Below are 24,874 nucleotides of genomic sequence, written 5' to 3'. Positions count from 1 at the left end.
TCCTTGCAAAGATTCAAGCAGTTCTATGGGCTCTCCCTGCTTCTAACAAAAGCAAAACAACCCATGAAGGATTTCAGAAAGGTTTCAAAAATTTAAATTTTGAGAAGCAGGTATGGTTCTCGATCCCACATTTGAAAAAATCTGCTGGAAGCAAATATTCACTACGAGGAAGTTAGCTAGCAACAATGACAGGGCAAATGCTGAGGTGCTATGTAGAACGGAAAGGGAGGGAGGCAGGTGGTGAGAAAAGAGAATCAGGGAGCTGGTCTACCCACTCACAGAGCTCGGGCTGCAGGGCCAGTGAAACGTTCGGTGTGCAGTCACAGGTGAGCCACGTGGGTAAGGGACTAGATGATCCAGGGGGTGAATGTTCCCAGGCAGTGGCTCACACTTCTCAAAAGCTCTGCTGTTTACTACTGAGAAAAATTAATGCAGGATAGTACAAAACAAACCCTGCCTCTCTGGTAAGAGTTGTGAAATGCCACAGGAGGCAGAAACAAAGTGAGCTCAAGTGACAGAAGGTTCCCGGAGCTGAGGGATGGGAGCTCATCACAGATGGAAGAGGAGGGCTTGGGCGGGCTGAGAGCAAAGGCAGTATCCGGGGACTAGGGAAGGTGGCGGGGCGGGGTCTGTGCACAACAGCAGTCTGCACAACACTTCCTGAGTTAGGCCCCGACTCCTGCCTACCAGAGTGTCCCCAATCTGCATGAATTCCCACACAGCCGTGGCATGTCTTCGCCTTTAATGAGTAAGCAGCATAATGCTCTCATGGCCCTAATTCTGTAGGTCCTGAGAAGTGAGGCTAATTTAGAAAGTAGAGTCATGATCTTGAGCTGTGCTCAGGAGAAGAGAATCTCAGAGTGGCTGCTCGATGCCCACTGCCCTGGTTCAACACACAAATCTACAGCCTAAGGTGAGATGAAGAAACAAACTCTCAACCATGGCCTGTGGTCAGCTGGTGGCCATCAGGGAAGCACTGGTCTGGACTCTCAGAATTCCAGGGCTCCTTTCCAAGTGGTGTGCTAATTCTTGCTTAGGTCTTTTTAGGGACTATGGAAACCTCTCTGTTCCCTAAATGATAGTCACAGATAAGTACCAGAGCATGCTTTTTGCCACAATGACAAATTAGCTTTTGTAAAACAGGCATTTTATTTGGGTTACCGGTGTCATGCACATTGAGACTTACCAGAAAACAAAAGAAACTAAACCAAGACAAAACAAAACGCTGCCGTTGCATTTAAGATGAATGATACCAAAGCACTGTCCCAAAGAATCAAAAGCCATTTCCTTTCTTAAAATCTCGAATTTGTTGTGTATTAGATTCTTTCCTTTGTCCCTCCCTCCCTGGCAAGGAACAAACACTGAGTGATGACAACATGCTGAACATACTGTCAATAAAGTCTATTTGGATAAGGAACACCAACTCTCCTGGGTTAGGAAACCTGTATGCGTGCTCCACAGGTTTGTATGCTCCACAGAAAGATATCCTGACTCAAAGGATACCGAGACCTTCTTTTATCAATCTCTACTTTGTCAGTGGAGCAAAGGAACCCAAACTAACCTCACTATCAAACAGTTTGTACTTAGAAATGTCTCGTTTCAAAGAGACAACACTGTCTTAGGCAAGCAAGACTACTACTTAAAAACTGTCACCTCGGATTTATATAGCACTTTAAAGTTTACAGAACTCTCACATATATTTCACTTGCTCCCCACGGTAGCACAGTAGAGGTGAATAGGGTTACCCTGGTTAACCAAACGAGGAAATAGAAGCAACAAGAATAAGGCACTTGCCCAAAGTGCTGTAACCGGTAGAGGTAAAACTAGAATCCAGGTTTGTCCAACTCCAAAGCCAGTGCTATTTTTATTTTACCAAAATGTCTCTCAGGGGGAAAGAAAACATATTCTTGAAATTCCTTTTCTGTAGTATCCAATGAACAAAGACAGCACTCACTTATGTGGGGCTAACTATATATTTAAGTTTTCTCAGTGATATAAGCAAACTTTTATCAAAACTTCTCATTTACCCTCTGTAAATAAGAGTCTCCACAAAATATCAAGAAATTGGGCATGCTCCTACTCCGAATGTAATGCTTCTGAAATAAGGCTGTCTGTTCCTCTATTCCAGGTGGCCAGGGATCACTGAGTGACTTAAGAGAAGGGGAAAGCAGATCTTGGGTTGAAAGCTTCCACAGGATCCATATGACAAAGAGCAATTTGCAGTTAAAGACCAAAATGCAATTCAGCTCCCAGCTATTTGGCCAGCACTCTCGACTATGGCAGTCTTGGCAGACTGCTCTTCCGGTATGTTAGGGATTTCTTCGAATTTCACAGCTCAGGCTTTTCTTAATGTACTTACTCCTTCTTGTACGCAACACAAAAAGTTACCTTTGTTACTACTATTCAGTCCCATTCAATTTATGTAAGCAGTTACAGCTGCCCAGGAGTTCACCCATTCTTCTTGTTTTAGGATTTGAGAAGGTCACAGACCAAAGAGATTTCCTTTCTAAGGCTTTTTCGGCTCGATTTGAGTTTTGTAAGTGAAGTTGAGCACCTCTGTTTTTCTCCCTAATGGGGGGTGTAAGCTTTTGCTATTCAAGCCTGAATACACATACAATTTTCTTATGGTCCCCCATATGGAAACCATAGGACAGAAATGACTCACAAATGAAACGTGAAAGACAGATTAAAAAACTATACTTACTTAGGAGGAATTCGTGAAGCTGTGTTCACATTTGTGGTTGGGACTACTACTTGAAGAATGTGTTCAAGGGCTGTTAATCCACCAGCAACTTGAAATGCAATCTGATCTGCTACATTCTAGACAGAAATATAAATAGAAATTAGCCCAATTTCCCAGGCATAAAATTATCACCAAATGAAATATTTAGTTGTACTGTCAAACTTTCTGTTGGTTCCATTATTCTACAAATATTTACCGAATGTTTATGCAGTGCTAGGGAACAGCAGGTCAAAACTGGTGAACACAAAAGACAGAGCCACTGTCCCCCAGGAAGCTTAAATTTAGTGGATGAGAGCAACACCAAATAACCATAAATAAAATAATTTAAATTATATAACTACCTTATAGAAAAAGGAATGTTGCTCCATAAGAATAATGGGGAACCAAATACATACTGGAGAAAGGGTCAGCACAGGCTTTTCTGGGGAAGTTGAGGCTCTGAAGTAGGCAAAGGGATAGAGCACTCCATGCAGGGGACAAAACCATTTTATGCAGAATTTTTAGCAATACTTTAAAGACCGTATCATTTTGTAATGTTAACTTCCACCTAACAAGACAAATGGACTGCCACAGAGACTTCCTGTCCTATTACTTTCCTCTTCACTGATACAAAATAACCTGGTATCTAACCATCCGCATGTACTTGTTCACCACCTCAGCTATTTAGGGAGGATATTAAGTTACCATTTTAGAACTCAACTTACTATCATTTCTTTCTGTAAACAATTTCTGAATTGTTTACAAATCTTGAGAAAGGAACATCTCTGGATTTTGCATTCCTTGGGCAGGGGGAGAGGCGAGCGATCCCGTGGTGCGCTGTGTTAGTTTTAATGCGTTCACGGAGTCCCTGCATCCCACCCGAGGAACCCGCAGGCCAGCAACCCGCGGTGGGCGACACTGCGTCTCCCGCCCCCAACTTCCAGGCCCTAGCCCCTCAGCAGGGAACTGTTTCGAGGAGGTCTTTAAAGAGGTGATTAAGTCAGGGTGAGGCTCTTAGGGTGGTCCTCGTCCAAGTGGCTGGTGTCCTTGGAGGAAAAGACATCAGAGACGCAAGTGCACAGAGCAAAGGCTGCCTGGGGCACAGAGAGACTTGCTGCTTATGGACGAAGGCGAGATGGAGAGAGACCTCCGGAAAAACCAACCCGCTGACACTTTGATCCTGGAATTCTAGCCTCCAGAATTGTGAGAAAATGCATTTCTATGGTCTCAGCCATCCAGTCCGTGGTACTTCGTATGGCAGCCCTAGCACATGAATACACAATCCCCCTATTATACCGTCACCTGTGTTTCTTCTAGTAGCATTCCACAGTTCACAAAGCCTCGGAATATCTTTGAAATACTGAAGTATTTTTTTGGCGGGGGGAGAACGCACAGGGGAGAGAGGAGTTACACACAGGCCCTGTCAAACCTGCCTGCCTGATTCTTCTGATGCCGAAGCACAAGGCCCTGCTTGACGTGGACGCGGACTACCGCCTGGCTCCTGCACGGGTGCGGACTCGGGCAGCACAGCACCTCAGCCCTCAGTTACTCGCTACGTGCACAGTAAAATACAGCTTGAGACTATAATAGGTTTATTTTGAAGCCTAGACAAGAACTCACACTTTTAGGATGGATAATGGAGAATTTTTGTTGTTAATGAAAAAAAAAAGTTTCTTTGCAATAAAACTAACAATAAAAAAATAGAGAAGTTCAGGTATATTCAGTAATTTGAAACCATAATTCTGTTACCATTTCTTTCTTCTTATGCTAGGATGTCAACATGATTAGAAAATAATAATAAGCTTTGAAGATTTTATTCATTTGAGAGAGAGTATGTGCGAGCATGTGTGTGCAGGAGGAGATGTATGCAGAGGGAGAGGGGTTAGCAGACTCCATGTTAAGCATGGAAGCCAACTTGGGGCTCGATCTCATGACCCTGAAATCTTGACCCTAGCTGAAATCAAGGGTCAGACACTCAACTGACTCAGTCACCCAGGTGCCCCAATAATAAATTTTGTATTCAGGGCCCCTGTGTGCCATAGCTGGTTAGGCATGTGGCTCTTGGTTTCAGCTCAGGTCATGATCTCAGGGTCTCGAAATCAAGCCCTGCAATAGGGTTCTGAGCCCAGCAAAGAAGTCTGCTGGAGCCTCTCTCTCTCTCTCTCTCTCTCTCTCTAATAAATATATAAATCTTTTAAAAAAATTTTTGTATTAGCACATAACACAAAGAAAACTGCACTAATCATAACTGTGTAGCTGGATGTTATGACAAACTGAACACAGCCTGTAATAACTCCAAAATAAAAAATAAAGCTTTATAAAATCCCATATCCCTGATGCCCATCACATTCACTCTCTCCTTCCCCAAATGTAAAGGCTATCTGAATTTTCAAAATCATAGATTCCTTTTATCTTCTTTTCAATTTTTAAAAAATGGAATATTTTACATATTCCATAGGATCTAGCTTTTCTTTTTTCTAAATTCATCCATAGTACTGCCTATACCAATATTTCATTCATTTTCCTTTCTGGAATATATTATTCCTTTGTATGCTTCAACTTTTTTTATTTTTAATTTTTTTAAAGATTTTATTTATTTATTCGGGGGGGGGGGCACAGGCAGAGGGAGAAGCAGGCTCCATGCAGGGAGCCCGATGTGGGACTCGATCCTGGGTTTCCAGGATCACACCCTGGGCCGAAGACAGGCATCCAACCGCTGAGCCACCCAGGGGTACCCTAACTTTTTTTTTTTTTTTTTTACTTTTTTTTTTTAATTGGAAAAATTTACTTTATCCCAGTGTCTTTTTTCCTCCTTTCCACATTAATTTCACTTTTAATATTACAAGGTGAAGATGACTACTATTTTATTATTTGACTCAGCTTATTTAAATGTTTCACTGCGAATTGACATTTGTGCTGTTTCACTTTCAAACTCTGGATGATTCTGCTTTAAAATTTCTGTATGTGTATCTGTGCAAATGTGACATGTAGTTGTGCTGAGTTTATGCTTAAGAGCGGAATTCCTGGGTCACAGAGTATACATAGGTTCAATCTTATTAACTTTCTAAGGTATTTGGAACAAGTTGTGCACATAATGCAGTGCAGTGATAATTTCAGTTATTCTACATTCACACCAAAATTGATTTCATCATTTTTTAAAACTTCGATCATGCTAATAGTGTATCATACCATTTCATGGAACTTTTCATTTGCCTTTCCCTGATAATCAGTGGGATTGAACACCTTATGATTACTGAGTATTTTTTACATTGAGGTACACTTTACAACTGGATGAAAGGCTCAGATCTTAAACATACCTCTCAAATAAATTTGAGAAACGCTTATCAAAACCTGAATGGTTTCATCACCTTAGAAAGTTCCCTCGTGCCACTTTTACCGTCAATCTCCCCTCCTGAAGCAACCACAGATTTGATTTATAGTTCCATAGATTATACACCAAAAGTAAAAGCAAAAAAGCAAAAATAAGTAAGTGGGACTACATCACAATAAAATGCTTGTAGGCAGCAAAGGAAATCAACAGAATGAAAAGGCTATCCTACTGAATGGGAGAAAATACTAGCAAGTCACATTTCTGGTAAAATATATAAAGAACTCACACAACTCGATAGCAAAAAACACAATCTGATTAAAAATAGGCAGATGTAAATATGCATTTTTTAAAAGACATACAGATGACTGACAAATTACATAAAAAGATATTTAACATCATTAATCATTAAGAGAAATGCAAATCAAAGTCACACACAATATGATATTACTATTAGAATGGTATTATCGAAAAAAAAGAAACAAAGAAAGAACAAACAAAAGAATAAACTTGTGCTGATGAGGATGTGAAGAAAAGGGAAACCCTGTGCACTTCTGGTGGAAATAGAAATTGTTGCAGCTACTATGAAGAACTGTGTATAGGTTCCTCAAAAAATTAAAAATATAAGTACCATATGATCCAGAAATTCCTTTTGAGTATTTATCTGAAGCAAATCAAAATGCTAGTTTGAAAAGATATGCTCACTGCAGCATTACTTACAATAAGCAAGATGTGGAAGCAAACTAAGTGTCCAATGATAAGTGAAATGTATACAGAAGGTGTGGCATATAAATACATGGAATATTACCTAGCCACAAAAAGAATGAAATTTTGCCCTTTGTGACAACATGGGTTAAACCCTGAGACCATTATGCTAAGTGAAGTAAGTTAGGCAGAGAAAAACATGTAGAATCTTTTTTTTTAATAAATTTATTTTTTATTGGTGTTCAATTTGTCAACATACTGAATAACACCCAGTGCTCATCCCGTCAAGTGCCCCCCCCCCAGTGCCTGTCACCCAGTCACCCCCATCCCCGCCCACCTCCCCTTCCACCACCCCTAGAGTTCGCTTCCCAGAGTTAGGAGTCTCTCATGTTCTGTCTCCCTTTCTGATATTTCCCACTGATTTTTTCTCCTTTCCCCTTTATTCTCTTTCACTATTTTTTATATTCCCCAAATGAATGAGACCATATAATGTTTGTCCTTCTCCGATTGACTTATTAATGCTGAGTGAAAGAAATAACATGTAGAATCTTAAAAAAACAAAACAAAACAAAAAGCTCTGTAGCAGATACAGAGAACAGATTAGTGGTTGCCAGAGGCAGAGGATGGGGTGGGTGGGTAGGGGAAGTGGGATGGGTGAAGGACATCTAGAATTTCATATAAATGAGATCATACAGTACGCATGAATATTTTCTGAGTTTAATTCGGTAGTGAATGGTTATCCCACCAGCAATGTTTCTTTTGTATCTGGTACCATGGAAACATATAGAGCACAGCAGAGGAACACTGAGTCAAGGTAGGGAAATAAACACATATAAACTCCTCCTTTTTCTTATACTCAAAAGAAGTAGGAATTATAGATAAAATGTTTAATAATATTCAAATGCAGAACTGCATTAAAAAATAAATGGAACATCTCTGTGGAATAGGGATGGAAAAACTCAAAGTAATGCATAGGGCGAGGGTCCAACTTTCAGCAGATTCATTTTTTTCCCCCAACAGATTCTTTTTTTCTTTTTTTTTTTTTTTTTCTCTTTTTTTTTTAATTTTTTATTTTATTTTATTTTATTTTATTTTTTATTTATTTATGATAGTCACAGAGAGAGAGAGAGAGAGAGAGAGAGGCAGAGACACAGGCAGAGGGAGAAGCAGGCTCCATGCACCGGGAGCCTGATGTGGGATTTGATCCCGGGTCTTCAGGATCGCGCCCTGGGCCAAAGGCAGGCGCCAAACCGCTGCGCCACCCAGGGATCCCCCCCCAACAGATTCTTAAAAGAACATTTGTCCTTCCAGACTCTTCCCTCTTCCTCAGCTTCCACACTGATTCAGCTCCACGTTCTGATTATTCCATTTTTGTTGTAGCTCTCAACTCTGCCTAGTCCTATCACGTCAGTTGAGGCTCTCAAGGTCTCTGCTTGAGGTACTCAGCAATTCCCTAATTAGTATCTTTGGATCCAGGCTCACCCCACACCAGCCTATTCTCTAGAGCAGTGTTTCCCAAATACTCTACAATAAAAGTCAGGGTTTTATTACTTTCCTTCTCTTTATTTCCTTTCTTTCCTTTGATTTTTACTCAATTGTAGACCAATACTTTTATGAAGTGTAATACAAACAAAATACTGAACAGATGAGGGAAAAAAGATGTACAAAATAGGAGACCATATTTTTAAGTATTAGATACAACAGACATAAATTACTCCGCCAATTTGTTAAAACTTACTCTTGATTTGTGTTGTTTGTCTCACTGTTCTAGAGACAGTGGCCTGGCACTGGACTGGGGTCTCTCTTTTGAGTCATCCTGTTCTGGATGCCTATATATGCAATGAGGATAACATTCTCCAGAATAAATGTAATCAGGGATCCCTGGGTGGCTCAGCGGTTTAGCACCTGCCTTCAGCCCAGGGCATGATCCTGGAGACCCGGGATCGAGTCCCACATCGGGCTCCCTGCGTGGAGCCTGCTTCTCCCTCTGCCTGTGTCTCTGCCTCTCTCTGTCTCTGTCTCTCTCTCTGTGTCTCTAATGAATAAATAAATAAAATCTTTAAAAATAAAAAATAAAAATAAAAAAAGAATAAATGTAATCATGTCACTTTTTGCTTAAAACACTTGAATGACTTGTTCCTCACTACCTACAGTGGGTTTGAATTCCTTAGCACAAGTCTTCAAAATCTGATGCCCCAGTAATAGCCTTCTTCCCTGCTTCTCCCTAACATAATTCCCCAAATGGCCCATTCCCTTTCATGCCCCTATGCTTCTGCATATACTGTTCCTTCCTTCCCAAAGGGGATGATCCTTCAGAATTTTCTTTGTATCCCCCAATAAACTCAGAGCTTCCCAAGGTCAGAGGCCATGTCTGCTTCACCACATCCTCAACACTTAGCAGAAGGGGTTGTACAGTAAGTGCTCAGCCAATGGTTGTGAATGACAGTTTTAAGAAAGAAGGTTGACAAAAAAAAAAAAAAAAAAAAAGAAGGTTGACAAGGGTACTTGTGCATGATTTTCACTGTGAAAACACAGATAGTCAATAATTTCTCCAGTACGATTGCAGGATAAAATCCTCCACTCTTGTTATTATGTGTGTCTTGTAGAATAGTTTTTCACTGAAAGTAAGCTTCATGACCAAGAATAAAATTCAGTTTTTCAAGACTGAAGAACCTACTCACCCTGAACCTCCTTAATAGCATCAGGGAAGGTATGTCCATTGCTATCTCTTAATTCAGAAACAAAGTATATTATGCCTCAAGCTAGGGAGATGCACCAAGTGAGGCAATCTGTCCACAGGGATATAAAGCAGCACCGCTGCTATTCTTTGAGACTTTTCCACAATGGGAGAGAACTGGGTCAACATTACAGAAGTGGAGGGGAAAAGGAATGAGTGAAAGCAGACCATTTTAATGTATACATCTACGTTTTAAAAACAAAACAAAACTCAAAGCCTTTTATGCAGTGCCAACATCATGATGTGACCTCTTGAAAAACTTAAGATATAGGCTCTAATAGACATTAAGCAGGAAAAAATAAGCCAATTTGAGGAAGATAAAGGCCATTCAGAGCCAAATTTTTACTAACGTATTATTGAAAATTGAAGTTTTAATTTATCACTTGCAGCTATCCAAGGAAATAAACCAAAAAAACAAAACCTCACAAATCTCCCTCTGGAGTGGTGGAGGTTTCTGCTTCCATGTACTTCTGCACTGCGAAGGCAGCAAACCACTTCTGGGTTGTCCTCCACAGAACATGGCCAAACGGCAGCGCTGTTTAGTATCTTCCTAACTGCTTCATTTCCAACGTCAGCTGCTCTTCATCCCATCATCTCTGTCCTACCTTAGGGCCCCATTCTGTCTGTAAGCTCCTGAAGCGTGGCAGCTGACTCACCTCTGCAGCCCTTACGAATGGTGAATACCTGATGGACGAGCGATTAAATACAAGGCTACACAAATGAAAAGACTTCTCTGAGAGACAAAAATGCCCTGTGAGACCCTAGAGGTTAACACAGTACAGAGGCCCAAGAGAAAGGAGGAACACTCCTCTCTGGACTCCATTCCTTAACACAGTGCCAATGAATAGCTGCTCCTCCTCTCTATACACGAAGGTGGATGAAACAATCCTAGGATATCCCATGATGCTTTCACCCCAGGAAGACAGAAAAGTGAAAATCAAGCTGGCTCAAAGAGGAGCTGCCCCAGTGTTAAAATTAAGGAAGAAATCCACCTTCTTAAGCACGTGGCATCAAAAGCTCTATAAGCAAATACAAAATGGAAATCACATTTACACAACAACCCACAGCCTCTAAGGATACGGGGAATCTCCTCCCTCCTCTTCTCTGAGCACAGCACACTGGCTCCTTGTGCTAGCCGCCGTGCACTTCCGATACACGGCTCTCTATGCTCCTGGACATCTTAATGCCACAATGGGAATGGACGCTTCTCAAATACATGGTCTTATACTTGTTCCTATCCTTCTCAGTGTCTGGAAAAAAGCAAGCATCCTAAAGATGCTTAACCACAATTATGCTCTCCATCCAAACTGCCACCTTCTCAACGTGTCATGTTCACATGCTCTCTCTCAATCCTTCAAGACGATTTTTCATGAAGCCTTTCTGATAGCTTCAACTAAAGTCAAAGGTCTCTGTATTTAACTGAATTTCTCTTGGGGCCCTAATTACCTTCTACATTATTCCACACTTATTTGTGTTCATGTACTAAGCTGTAAAGCCCAAACTCTCCTATCTCTGCATTCTCAGTCAGGGTCAGGCACAGGGTGCAGACACCGTAGGCACCATGCCAAGTCTGTTTAATGGCTGAACATACCTAGAAAGGTGAGCCAGGTAACTTTCCTTTTTTCCTTTTACCCCCTTTCCAAATACTCTGCATTCAGACATGTGAAAACGGAACACTCATAAAGAGCTCTATCATTCTGATTTGAGTGAGAAGAAACACCTCTAAAGATGAAATGTGTGGCTTTCCTACGTACCTGGCATAACACCTTAATAGCTCTGCCTTCCTCGGCTCTCTCCTACTCTGAAACTGACAACTGACTAATAGGATTAGTGGCTCCATTCTAATAACCCAGCTTAGCTGAAGGCCAGCAAAAAATGACAGCTTCAATCTGAATTACATGGCCTGGGAATCCATTCAATTATTAACTAGAGTAACTGTTATTGCCTCTCCCAATCAAAGGAGAGGCAGCTGTTAATCTTTGGTGGCCTACAAAGGCTGGTGGCCTTTGTACTTGACTTCTCTATAGACCGTAATTATGTTCTTTGTGATCAGAGAGGAAGGTCTTCCCAGCCTTTTAGACAGAGGTGGCAGATGGGGAAAAATGTTTGCACGTTCATTAGCAGGATAGGCTAGATCTGTTCTGAGCATCTGGTGGTACCTTAAGACCTGTTTAGAGATAATACAAGTAGATTTTAGGCAAGTCCATAAATTTAGAGCTTAGTAGCCCAATTTAAGATGAGAAGATCCTGGAGTAAATTTTTTTATAGTTATTTTCCCCCTCTGGAACATTTTTCTAAACACTTTCTAAAGGACATCTTCATTCCTCTACTATCTTCACCTGTTAGTGTTAGCTTAAACAAAGCAAACACGGTGAGTTGATAGTCCTTGTTCTATGATTTTTCCCTCCTAAGACTTCTAATGTTGGCTTCTTCAAATTCCCATAAACTCCATAAATGTTTAGGCTCAGCTTTTCAGCTGTACACTTCCACTTGAAAGGACTCAGGTTCTGGGGTCAAGAATATCACAAGTAAATTAGAAACCTAGGGAAATGTGGTGCCAACAGGAATAAAATCATAACCTACAGTTTGAAGGCTTGGGTAATAAGGTAAGTGGAGCTGAGAGAGGCTGGAAAAGCTTTCTCAAGATGACAGAAACAATTCCTTTGTAATGCTAATGAAAGCTGGATCCTTTGGAAGGCTCTCCCTAAGGGAGCTGAATTGTGCCATCTTTGACCTGTTTGGACTAAGTAAGATGAGGGCAGGGTGAGTGAGAGGGGGTGGTGCAGAGACTAAAGGATGAAAACAGGACCCAAGACCTCTTGCTCCTTCCCCTCAAGCTGTTATGAGCTAGATGACCAAAGATCAGTGTGTAGAGTTCATTACTGCAATCCAACAAAACTCACAATAAAGTTATTTTGCTCTCCCTCATCCTAACATGCTGCCAAGGCCAGCACTCAGTCCTAGTGAAAGACAGACTCAAAATCAGTAAGTGCAGCACCGTGAGTAAAGTGCTAGTGTGAGGGGACGCGCAAAGAGCTATATGCCCACAAAGGACACGGTTCCTTTGACGAGTTATTCAGGACACAATGGGTGCCCATATGAACAGTTTTCTGAGTTAACTGTGCTATCAAATAAAAAGACAAAACACAAAGTCAAGGACGTACATATGAGGTTCCCCGAACAACTGCTTTATTTCTCCCACCCTTCCCAACTTTCAGGCTACCTGTTGGTTTAAAGAACTTGAGGAGTCTTAGCACAGCAGTTGCTTTTCCCCTCCTGTTTCTGCATCCCTTCTGGATATTCTAAAGCTTAGAGGCAAAAGGAACTTGGGACCATGAAACCAAGGAGAATCTCTTTTGGGCAAGAATGTGGTGTGGACAAAAGTGAGCTAACATGGACAAACTCCTTTGGGTCTAGCAGCAACCAGGGGGCAGGACTTCAGAGCTGAGAGGCTCGTCACCTTGGTGGCAAGGAAAGGGAGAGTGTTCCTTACACTACGCTGTTCTCTCTCCATCATAACACTTATAGTTCTTGACTCATTTTTAAAAATTATTTAATTATAGACTGTCACACTGATTATCTATTTACTTATTCATAAAGCAGACTGTGAGCTCTTGGACAGCTGGAATTATGTTTACATAGAATCTAGCAAAGCAGTAGATATTCAGATTACTCAATCATAAAAAAGAACGAGATCCTGCCACTTGCAAAAAGAATGGACCTAGAAGGTATAATCTTTTTTTAAAAAGATTTTATTTATTCATGACAGACAGAGAGAGAGAGAGAGAGAGAGAGGCAGAGACACAGGCAGAGGGAGAAGTAGGCTCCATGCAGGGAGCCCGACGTGGGATGATCCCGGGTCTCCAGGATCGCACCCTGAGCTGAAGGCAGGCGCTAAACTGCTGAGCCACCCAGAGACCACCTAGAAGGTATAATCTTAAGTGAAATAAGTCAGAGACAAATAGCCATATGACTTCGCTCACATGTGGAATTTAAGAATCAAAGCAAATGAACAAAGAAAAAAGTGACAAACAAAAAACATACTCTTAAATACAGAGAACAAACTGGTGGTTGCCAGAGGGAAGGTAGGTTGGGGGATGGACGGAACAGATAATGGGGATTAAGAGTATACTTCTCTTGATGAGCACAGAGTATGTATAGAATTATGAATCACTACACAGTATACCTTAAACTAACACTATATGCTAATTATACTTCAATTAAAAATATTTAAAAGAGTAGGTATTCAGTAAATGGCTGCTGAATCAAAAAAAATTGAGGTACAGTCTAATTTTCAGGATTCTAACATCAGAAACTGTCTTAAGAAGAGAGAGAAAATCCATTAATCCACAATGAGAAAGAAAAGGTGTCAAAACACCCACGTGCCTGGGAAAGTCTAGGTAAGGGCGTGAGTATGCTAGAAACTGTGGAAGAGGCTACTAGTCCTCACCTGTGCTGAGAAGGCAAGGCAGGCCCCGGTCTGAAGGAGACAAGCCCAGAGAGGAGAGGCCAGAGATGTGCAGGATAATTCCATGCTCACTTATACAATGCCCTACTCGTTTTGGCATCAGTTTTTTTGCCCTACTCTCAAGTAAAGTAGTGACCCAGACTCTTTTACATCTTTACGTCTTTAAGGAGGGACAGAGAAGAAAGTGGGAGGGGGAGGGCAATTTTATTTTATTTAGATCTTATTTATTTATTCATGAGAGACACAGAGAGAGGCAGAGATGCAGGCAGACGGAGAAGCAGGCTCCATGCAGGGAGGCCGATGCGGGACTTGATCCCAGGACCCTGGGATCATGCCCTGAACCGAAGGCAGAAGCCCAACCACTGAGCTACCCAGGCGTCCCAGTGGAGGGCAATTTTAAAAAGTGAAAACAAACTTAAGGAGGGAACAGGAACCCAAGCTTTACTTTTCTCAGTGTGCCACCCTGGAAGGCTAAAGTGACATTTCAAGGGCTTACCATGTGGCAGGCCCTGGGCTCACAGCAACCCTATGAGGTAGGAATCATCACCCGTTACACAGACAAGAAAAACAGCCTTATGGGAGTCACTTAAGATTTTACTGCCAGTAAGTGGCAGAGCTGGGGATTGAGTCTAGGTTTATCTAACTTCTAAGTGTATGGTGGATCTATACAAAAAAATGTTGTGGGAAAAACTAGCATGTTGTTATAGAAATGTGCTTGGCTTTTGGCATACTTATCACTAAATATACCAATTGTGTCAAATCTGGGATTTTTTTAAAAAGAAAATTATTATTAAGATTTTATTTATTTATTTATTTATTTATTTATTTATTTATTTATTTATTTATTTTAGATTTTATTTATTCATGAGAGACACATACAGAGAGAGAGAGAAAGAGAGAGGCAGAGACACAGGCAGAGGGAGAAGCAGGCTCCACGCAGGGAGCCTGATGTGGGACTCGATCCTGGGACCCCGGGGTCACGGCCTGAGCCAAAGGCAGGCACTAACCCCTGAGCCACCCAGGTATCCCTTAAAAAGAAAATTAAATTTAAAATATTTTAAAGAAAATTTTATGCTGAAATTATTTTAGATTTATTGAGAAGTTTAAAGGACATTAGAGCATTCCTGTATGCCTCAATCTAGTGTTCCCTCATGTTAAAATCTTACATAACTACTGTACACTTATCAAAACTATGAAATTACATTAAAATTATATTACTAACTGGGACGCCTGGGTGGCTCAGGGTTGAGCATCTGCCTTTAACTCAGGGCGTGATCCCAGGTCCTGGAATCGAGTCTCACGTCGGGCTCCCTGCTGGAGCCTGCATCTCCCTCTGCCTGTCTCTCTCTCTCTCTCTCATGAATAAATAAAATAAAACCTTAAAAAAATTATATTACTAACTAAAATACATACAGTATTTGGATTTCTCCTAGTTACCCTACTGATGCCTTTTTTTTTTTTTTTTTTCTGTTCAGCATCAGTTCTAGAATACCACATTGCATTTAGTTCAACACTAGTTTGAAGACAAGGTGAAGTTACTTTTAGCATTAGAGGAGATATCCTTAGCTTTCTTATATTAGCATTCACTAGCAACTTAAAAAAAATTCTTGAAATAATCCAGACTCAGAGAACGTAAAGGAATGCCAAGTTTGACCATCATGAGTAAATAAAAAAGGAAATGAGAGCAAACTAGATTCTAAGGGACTGAAATATGAGTAGTTCTTTCAACTGGTGGTGCAGTTCTTGAGACTGTCAGGAAATGGGAAGAAATGTGCACACAGCGGGAGGGAAGCAGGCCTGCGTGAGGAGGGAGGGAACTTGGGATCAGGGTTAGGAAAGGTTGCAGGTGGCCCAAGATGCGCTCCCTCTGCAGCTCTGGTCCCCAAAGGCCTCCAATACTTTCTGAGCTGGGGCAGTCTTTCAAAACCCTTTCCTTCCTGTCAGTGAAATCTCTGTCGGCTTTGCTTCTAACTTCAGCGCAGCTACTGCTTCCAAGTCTTTCAAGTATGCCTTCTCTAGTTGTGCTCACCGTAGGCTATTTATTGCAATGTTTTGGTGGTGGTGGTGGTGGTGGTGCTGCTGCTGCTTTTTTCCCCAGAGGCAACAGGTTAAAAGCCTTGTGATGGGGCATGAGGAAAACCAAGAACTGATTTTAGAAATGATCCTGCTAGGGTCTTCAGTCCAGAGGACTTAAAAGGAGGGAAACGGCTAGTGATAGGCAATGTTTTTTCAGATGGATTATCTGAAGCCAGCACTCCGGTTTAGGCCCTCCAGTTCTCTAGCACCTAAAAGGTATACAGGGAAAACAGAGGAGACAAAGGCAGTGCAAAATCTGTTACTGATGAGACTGATACAAAATGTGGCAAGGAAGAAGGCAAAAATAAGGGGTCCTTCAGATTTTGGACTTGAACTTGATCATGTTAACTTATGCTTTGGTCATCGATGAAAACTGCTTAATAACAGCTTTTGTTCTCCATTAAAATGTCGCAAACAATACCTTCTTCTGTGGAGAATAGTGTGAAGGCTTTTTCAGGATATCTGGTCTTTTTTCTTAATTTTGCTAAACCAAACATGATCAAATACTTACTGAAGAGGTAATGTTGCCCCTCTGAATTCTAGCATTTGAGCTGCTCTGTGCTGCTGCTTTTAGCTAATGAGAATAAGATAAGACCTTTACTAAAGGTGAACTAAAATGTTTAAAAGTCTGCTTATTCAAGGCAAATAAAAGGCTCCAGAGGAGTCTTTAACTCTGGAGAACACTGGGCCATTATAGAATCCTTTTGCTTTATGAAAAGGCAAACATAAATTCCTTTTTCTTTACAAAGAATACTCAAGTTCATTTGAAGAGAAATTTGATGATTAATTTATATTTACACAAATCCTTTAGTCTGAAGTCTGAAATTTGTTTTGGTTTTAAGTCAGCATGCAAGTCCATATCCTCCCAATACAATATAAATAAAGTTACACGGAAAGGAAATGTAAAGATTCTAAAAAGAATCTGTCCCTCTGAAGGCACTCATGTGTGAACAGTAAATGGCACATGATGCTAGACCTTTTTAGCAGGGAGGGGGAGAGGTAGGGATCTGAGAAAGTTACGCAGGCATAATGTACTGTACGGGGGAATCGATAAAAAGACTACTCCGGGCTGCTAACTTTGTGATATAAAAGAGTACAGAATAATTCTTGCCCTGGCAGCGGTAGCCCAGAACAATTACGGTCCTTCAGGCCAAGCTCCCTGTGGGCGCCTGTGTCTTATTCACTATTTAGGAACTGTTAGCATGACCTCTGGAATAATTCCACCTATGGTCTGAATAACCTTTTCACGCTTATTAGCTACCTAACATTGGGCAAGTTACTTATCCTCTTGATGCCTCAGTTTTCTTATTCTTAAGTTAGGACACATAATTCCACTCCAAGTGGTTGCTGAGTGGATTAAATAAGCTGAGCTGCATAAATGTTAGTGATCATCATCATCTTCACACTGCTCTCCCTTCTCTTGCTAAGGACCTACCACACTGTCGTCAAATAAATACTTGTTCCTACCCTCTGAGGCTTCTTGGGGGACCTATTCTGGGATCTCTGTGACATCTGAAAATTGCACGGAAGTGTGATTTCTCTCATAAATATCTCTGTTTTAGCTAAGAGTCTACCTTCTTGCCCTATCAGTCTCAGCTTCAATGTTATTTCCTCAAACAGGCCTTCTCTGACCTCTAGGACATATTCAGTCCTCCGGCCACATCCATGAGCAACTCTGCATTTCCTCAAGCCTTTCCTCAAACACTCATCGCTCTTAATTATAATTACCTGTTCAACTGTCTACAAGGGCAGGGCCTTTACCTGCCTTAATTACCGTTATTTCCTAATGTGCTTGGCATATTAAAAGAAATCACCAACATTTGCTGAGCACATGTGCACACATACCAGGTATTCCAAGTGCTGCCTTGCAGGCAGTGTCTCCTAGACTAATCACAACAGCATGAGGTTGATATGATTACTACTCCCGTTTACATGGGGGAAAATATAGCTCTGAGAGGATAAGTAACTTGTTTAAGATGATATAACCAGTAAAAGCTGATCTAGGAACCCAATCCAGATATATCTGACTTTAGAACCTCAGCTTTAACCATCACACTCCATTCTCTCTCTGCACAGCAGGCAATGAAAAATAAAATTGTTTCAGTGAATTAAAATGTCTGCAAGGTGAAGGTAAAGAATGATACAGAGTCAGTGTGGAGAAGTTTCCCGAGACAGGATGATAGCAGTACCGACAAAATAAACCATAAACTTCTGGACTTGAGCGGGCTCATATTGTTCTTGAGAGAGGCCACAGAAGCTTTGGAAAAGGGCCATTATTCAAGTAGTGAAGAATAAATGGTAAGAGACAGGAAAGATTACAAAATGTAAGAATTTTAGATGGAATGATCTAATTTCCTTACGAAAGTTAAACATATTAGATGAGGCCAAGATGCACCATAAAATATAGTAAGGTAGCCATTTTGGCAAATATTATGTGCTCTGTAATCCTACCAGACTTTTATGCTGTATTTACAACTCACGGGCTTGGGTTCATATATGAACAAGCTTGTTACATGAGTTCAGCAAACAACCTACCTAGTACCGAGAATATATAAGGAATTACAGTTGGTGCTGTAGAAGACTGAACCTAAAAATAACTAATATCTATACTTCAGATTTTGTAATAAAGAAGTAAACAACATAAATTACAAGCTTTTTGAGATAAAAATATATTTTCTAGTTTCCTTTGGTACTTGACATATAAATAAAATAAACTTGGGTTATGTTAAAGAAAGCAAACACAACTAAATGAGTCACTGCTAGTATTGCAACATTTCAAGATAATACTAATTTTCCCTCTGAACAGACTGTGATATGTTCCCAGAACTAACTTTTCCTGGTGTCACCAAATCTGCCAAGTTGGCCTTTCTGTAAAATAAGCTATCTGGCCCAGACAAGCATCTGTCTTGAATATTTAGGCATTTGCTTGACTTAAGACAAAGGATGGGCTGAAGACAAACCAAAAAACCCACTGAATTTATTTGAACAAACATTTATTGTCTGCCAGCTATGTACCTGGTGCTTGCTAAGTGGCAAAAATACAAAAGCACAGAGGATCAGGACCTGCCCTCCAAGGCCTCACGTTCGACTGAGAAAGAAAGATTTGAAAATATCAGTGTACTTAGTGTGGTAAGTCCTATGTATGACACAGATACAGGGTACACCTTGAGCTTACACAGTAGGTACCTAACTTGGTTGGATGAAGATCAGGGCAAAGACAGGGAATACTTTCTGGAGGAGGGAACACCAGAGTTGAGTCTCAAAAGACATGAAACCATCCAGGCAAAGTATTTGTTTATATGGTAAAGGTGGATATATGTGTGCTGGGGTGTGGGCAGTGTGTGGTGTGGGGGTTGGCGGAAGCAAAAGAGTTGAGTGAGAGAGAGTTAGGTGTTCTGGGGGTGAAATGATGGAGACAGGAGGGTACGCGGCCCATTCAAGGGATTATAACCCGTTTAAAATGGTTTGAGTGCTAACATGTGAGGGGGGAATGTTCAGACATGATGCCAGAGGGGTAGGAAGAGAACATATTATGCAGGGGATCCTGTATTGAAAACTGTAGAGTCTGAATCTTATTCTAAAGCAACAGAGAGACACAAAACAGTTTTTTTTTTTTAAAGATTTATTTATTTATTTATGATAGACAGAGAGAGAGAGAGAGGCAGAGACACAGGCAGAGGGAGAAGCAGGCTCCATGCCGGGAGCCCGACGTGGGACTCGATCCCAGGACTCCAGGATCGCACCCTGGGCCAAAGGCCAGTGCCAAACCGCTGAGCCACCCAGGGATCCCGACACAAAACAGTTTAAAGAACACAGTGACACACCCATGTTTTCACTATGGAAGCTATAAGGAGGATACAGTAGAGAGGGTTAAGTGGCAAAAAACAAAGAACTCAAATGAGAGACCATCATATTCCAATTTAGAAATGAGCAGGGACCCAACATCATCAGTGACAATTCAAATGGAGAGGATGGCTGGCGAGAAGCTATATATACAAGTAAGAGCAACACGTTTGGCTGCTGATTGGATGTGAGGAGAAAGAGGAGAAAGAAGAGCCAATTCACACCAAGCATCTTTTGTATACATAAGGCATAAAGGATACCACTTGCTTGGGCACAGAATCATAATCTCCTCCGTGAAACAGCTTTGAATCTAATTGGGTAAATTAGGTATAAAAAAAGCCCTAAAACTAATGATTTTCCAAGATAACATCTAAGTGCTAATTGAGTACATGGCAGTCACAGGACCAGGGCTCATTCGGGTCAGGACAGAAAGAACTCTCATGACTCCTTTTCATAATGCCAAATGAAAAACACTTTTAAAAACCATTTTAACTTTTTTAATATCTAACCTTGGTGGCTCCAACAGTAGCACAAATTTGGCATTTGTATATAGGTCTGGAAATTGGACATTTTACTGTATTGTCATTAATTAGCCATGCTGTTCAATAATATTACTTCCATGCAAAAGAGAAAGAAGTAAAATATGGAGGCGGGGGAAGAAACAACATATGGTGCTTTTTCTAGGAAAGGAAATTTTTCTCAAAGAGGAGGCTAGATTCTAAGAGTGATTTTTGTGTGTTCTTATGCTCCTTTTCCAAGCCCTAGTCAGGCTCCAAAAACTATCCACAGACATGATTTTGTCTTCTCACTATGTGCATTTCATTAAGTGAACCTATTTCTGACAAGTCATCTTTTCTCTCATCTGCCAAGAAATATAGTTATTGTATTTCAGATGGCCTGTGAGTGGCACTAACAGTCAGTAGACTGCAGCAGATACACAGTTATGTTGCCCCCCCCCCCTTTTTTTTAAAGAACAACACAACTTGATAGGAAGAACGATGGCTATTTCAAAGTAAACTGGCAGGTCAAAACTGTTAAAAATCTTTATATAATCTTAACACTTTATATACAGGGTATAAAAACATTTACATGAAGATGTGAGCCTAAATCACGTAAATTTACTTATATTTTACAAGTTGTACTTTATAAATCACTATATGTTGATTGACTTCAAATTTTAAAAAGTTATACTATAAAAATTAATTTTTATAATTCTAATATCTGGTACAGTGCCTGGTACCCAGTAGGTACTAGTGATTTTTATACTGATGAATCACCTCTCAACCTACAAAAAGACCGCAATCCCTAAATATACGAAATATCAAAATATGCAAGCTGAAAGGAGAACCATACTCTCTACAGAGTACTCTGCCGATACACGTTATACCAGAACTTAAAGTGCCGTATATACCTACAGTGCACACATGTCACTATTTTGAAAAAGCAGAGGTAGAGCTCCGGCACTGCCAGTGGTCAGTGTGTCCACTTCCCCCATTTACTTCTCCAGCCCTGAGTGGTGCAGTGGTAGGTGGCAATAGCTTCCTGCATTTATTAGGATATCGCTGGGTATCATCACCCTCTTCTTTTTGCTCTTCTAATCTGTCAGGTAATTTCTGTAATGAAATCCTTGGTTTAAATACCCCTCTTTTTGAAATACTGAGAGTAGTTTCTATTTTCCTGACTGGATACCATCCAAGACATTAAATACCCAACACTTTAGTCCTTTCTGTACCGTTGCTCAGTATTTTCATTCACTTAGTCAAATGTTTATCAAGTGACCACTATGCTCTTATGTTAGGTCCTGGGGACAGATAAAACAGATGTGTCCATACCTTTATGGAGTTTAGAGTGTAACATTCTAGTTTGATATAATTAGTTTCTATTCACGAATATGTAAGGTTTTTAAACTCAGTGAAAGTAAGATCATGAAGTACCATGGTGAACACTTTTTTCAGAAAGGACCTCTCAAATTGAGTTTTTTGCTTTAAGCTAACCAAAGTATAAAAAGTAATTTTTATTAGTTAATAAATCAAAATGATAGGAGGAGTCCTTCCTTAGAATCCACGCCTGTCCCTGATGTTGCAGTTAGGCATCACAAGAACACAGATGATACAACTTATACAAAAGGTATACAAAGGATACACAAAGCAGATACAATGACCTCAGGAAAGCCACACAGACTCCTCAGATTTACCAAAATCCTCATTTGAATTAGATAAGAAATTTATTGAATTTGTTTCTATGGCACTTGATACAAAGATAGTAGACGAGTCCAAAAAGCTTTCCATCAAACGGACTCAGCAGTCTAATGTGTCCCCAGACGCAAGGCTACCAATTTGTTTATCACTGATCTTGACTATAAGGCTGTTAATGTATTATTCATAAGTACATTATGCATTTTACTGCTTGTCTACAGAGATTTTAATTCAGAAAATGCTCTGTGCCAGCAAGAATTTAGTGTAAATGACACAGATAAAAAAATCATTTCATGTGTTTCTGACAAGTGATTTACATAACATTTCTATTAATCAAAATAGGCTATTAATATATAGCACAGCTTGTCATTCACATGGGCTTTTCTATTCTGAAAAATCCAAAATGCTTTGGACTAATCTTCTAATAACTGTCTAAATCTATGAAGAAGAACAATTTAGGCCAAGAAGTATAAACTGAATACACATAATCCAAACTACAAGAGAGAGAGACATTTACCCCATATGACATCTTCTAATTTGAATTTGGTGGAGAGATACCTCTTTAATCACTGTACAATCACTGATCACTGATAATAAGTCAGCTGAAAGATTGCTGATTTTAATTCTGTCAAAGCAATGGTTGGTTTTCAAAAATATAATTTTAAGTCTTATTCTTGGTAAGAAAAAGAATAAAATGATAATATACAAATTACTACATCTGGAGCTCATTTAAATATATAGCTTGTAGTAAGATGTGAAAAACTGGACGGTACAGAGAAACAGATGTCTGAAACACACAAAGAGTGAACTTTTGATTTTTACACTAAGACATGGTAGGAAAGAAGTATTTCAGTCATAAGTGTAAATGTTAACAAATGCTGGGGCGATAGGAGGATTAGGGATTGATAACTAAGGGGTGTGAGGCAATGAAAATGTTCTAAAATTGATTATGGTGATGGTTGCACAACTCTGTGAATATACTGAAAAACAGTAAATTGTATCCTTTAAAAGAGTGAATTTTATGTTATGTGAATTATATCTTAATAAAAAGGTTAAAAATGCTAACAAAATGGTCTAATTAAAAAGCACAACTTCTTGAAACATTGGTTTCCTAAATATTTATAGCAATCTCAAAATAGACTAAACAGTTTAACTGTTATGCTGTATTAACTCTAATAAAAGTGGCACACTGCTCTAAGTCAACATGATACATAAAATTCAAATAGGGACAACACTATTTTATACAAATATTTTTTTACTTTACTAAAGATACAGACTCAGTTGACAGGACTAGAGTTATAAAGTTGGGATCGAGTCCCGCGTCAGGCTCCCGGCATGGAGCCTGCTTCTCCCTCTGCCTGTGTCTCTGCCTCTCTCTCTCTCTCTCTATGTCTATCATGAACAAATAAATAAATAAATCTTAAAAAAATAAAGTCTTAAATATTAGATCAGAAATACATATTTGCACAAAATGAGGAAAACTTGGAAACAGACAGAAGTCTTTGATTTTAGTTTCTGGTTGGGCTGACATGTTTCTCTCTCACACAGAGTATTTTAGTACATTTCAAGATTGAGGCCATAGAAGTACTCAGTTCCTGGTTTCCAGGATAGTCACTGATTACCCTTTATGGAATCTCATAGAACCAACTCATAATTAACAAAGAGACTCAGAACCGATGTGCTTCAGAAAATGTGATCATGTAAACAGTCTTAAGGATCCAAATTCCAAAGGCAATTAAACTACCTTCAGGGACTCGCTCAATAAACATTTTGGGGGGGTATCCATCCAATGCCAGCATTGAGGTGGGTCTGTGTTAAGACAGACAACTCACCTAATTCTATGGTAGATGCTCTAAGTGAAGTACCATCAGAAGGGCTCGGAGAGCAGGGGAGAGGAGGAATTGCTATTTATTGTCCTTTTTTTAAAAAAGAAAATACATGCTTTATATATGAAAAACAACTACAGCAAGTTATCAGCTACGCTAGAGAAGATGATATATTTTCCACTTCACTGTCTTAGTCAGTTTAAAAAAAAAAGGTGCATAAATCAACTATCAAAAATCCCCACTGCTGTGTGAGACCAAGGTGAATTCACTTAACCTCTCCCACCTCAGTCACTTCATATATGCCATCAATTCCCGACTCTCTCAGGACTGACGTGACAGTCAGGACTTAAGACTCTTTTATGTTAAACTCTGGTTTGAAATTCTTTCAAAACACCAACACAATTGGCAGTCTACAAATCTTTCTTATCCCTTTTTGTTATCAGGTTTTTATTTAAATCGTAGTTAGTTAACATACAGTGTAATATTAGACAAGACCCAGTGCTCATCGCAAGTTCCCTCCGGAATCCCCACCCCCATCTCGCCCATCCCCCCACCTCCCTCCATCAACCCTCAGTTTGTTCTAGTCCATAGTTAAGAGTCATACGGTTTGCCTCCCTCTTTTTTTTTCTTTCCCCTATGTTCATCTGTTTTCTTTTTTAACTTAATGGTCAAATTATTCAAATAGAAATGTTACCAGCAAATCTATACAATTTTCACAGAAGAACAAAGTGTCGTGTTTTACCAAGGAGAGAGACCAGGGCTTTCAGAAGTTAGGGAGACTTCAGGCACGTTGGCATGCCTCCTCTGCTTCAAACATATACCGCATCTCTTCTTCAAATATATAAAAATAAGAAAAAAATATTTAGAAAGAAAACTAAGAGGACACAGCAAGTCAAAAGCTAAATTGGGATTTTGATGGACCGGAAATGGAATGAATAGAAGCACAGAGTAGAAAAGGGCAGAAGCCCCTTGGT

At 40.1% G+C, this 24,874-nt stretch overlaps 1 protein-coding gene across 9 annotated transcripts in view; it reads right to left on the bottom strand.

Moving 5' to 3' along the window:
- SCAPER (S-phase cyclin A associated protein in the ER) overlaps window positions 1–24,874 on the bottom strand; it is a 432,460-nt gene that overhangs the window by 148,924 nt on the left and 258,662 nt on the right. For all 9 annotated transcript variants that reach the window (XM_038581073.1, XM_038581077.1, XM_038581076.1 and 6 more), the window contains one exon: window positions 2,705–2,820. In XM_038581073.1, coding sequence (XP_038437001.1) covers window positions 2,705–2,820 — 116 coding nt within the window. The remainder of the gene's footprint in view (window positions 1–2,704; window positions 2,821–24,874) is intronic.

Source organism: Canis lupus, chromosome 30 (assembly GCF_011100685.1).
Source record: "Canis lupus familiaris isolate Mischka breed German Shepherd chromosome 30, alternate assembly UU_Cfam_GSD_1.0, whole genome shotgun sequence".
Classification (NCBI taxonomy): Eukaryota; Metazoa; Chordata; class Mammalia; order Carnivora; family Canidae; genus Canis; species Canis lupus.
Note: the sequence above shows the minus strand (reverse complement) of the source record. Positions and strands in the feature narration are given on the sequence as shown.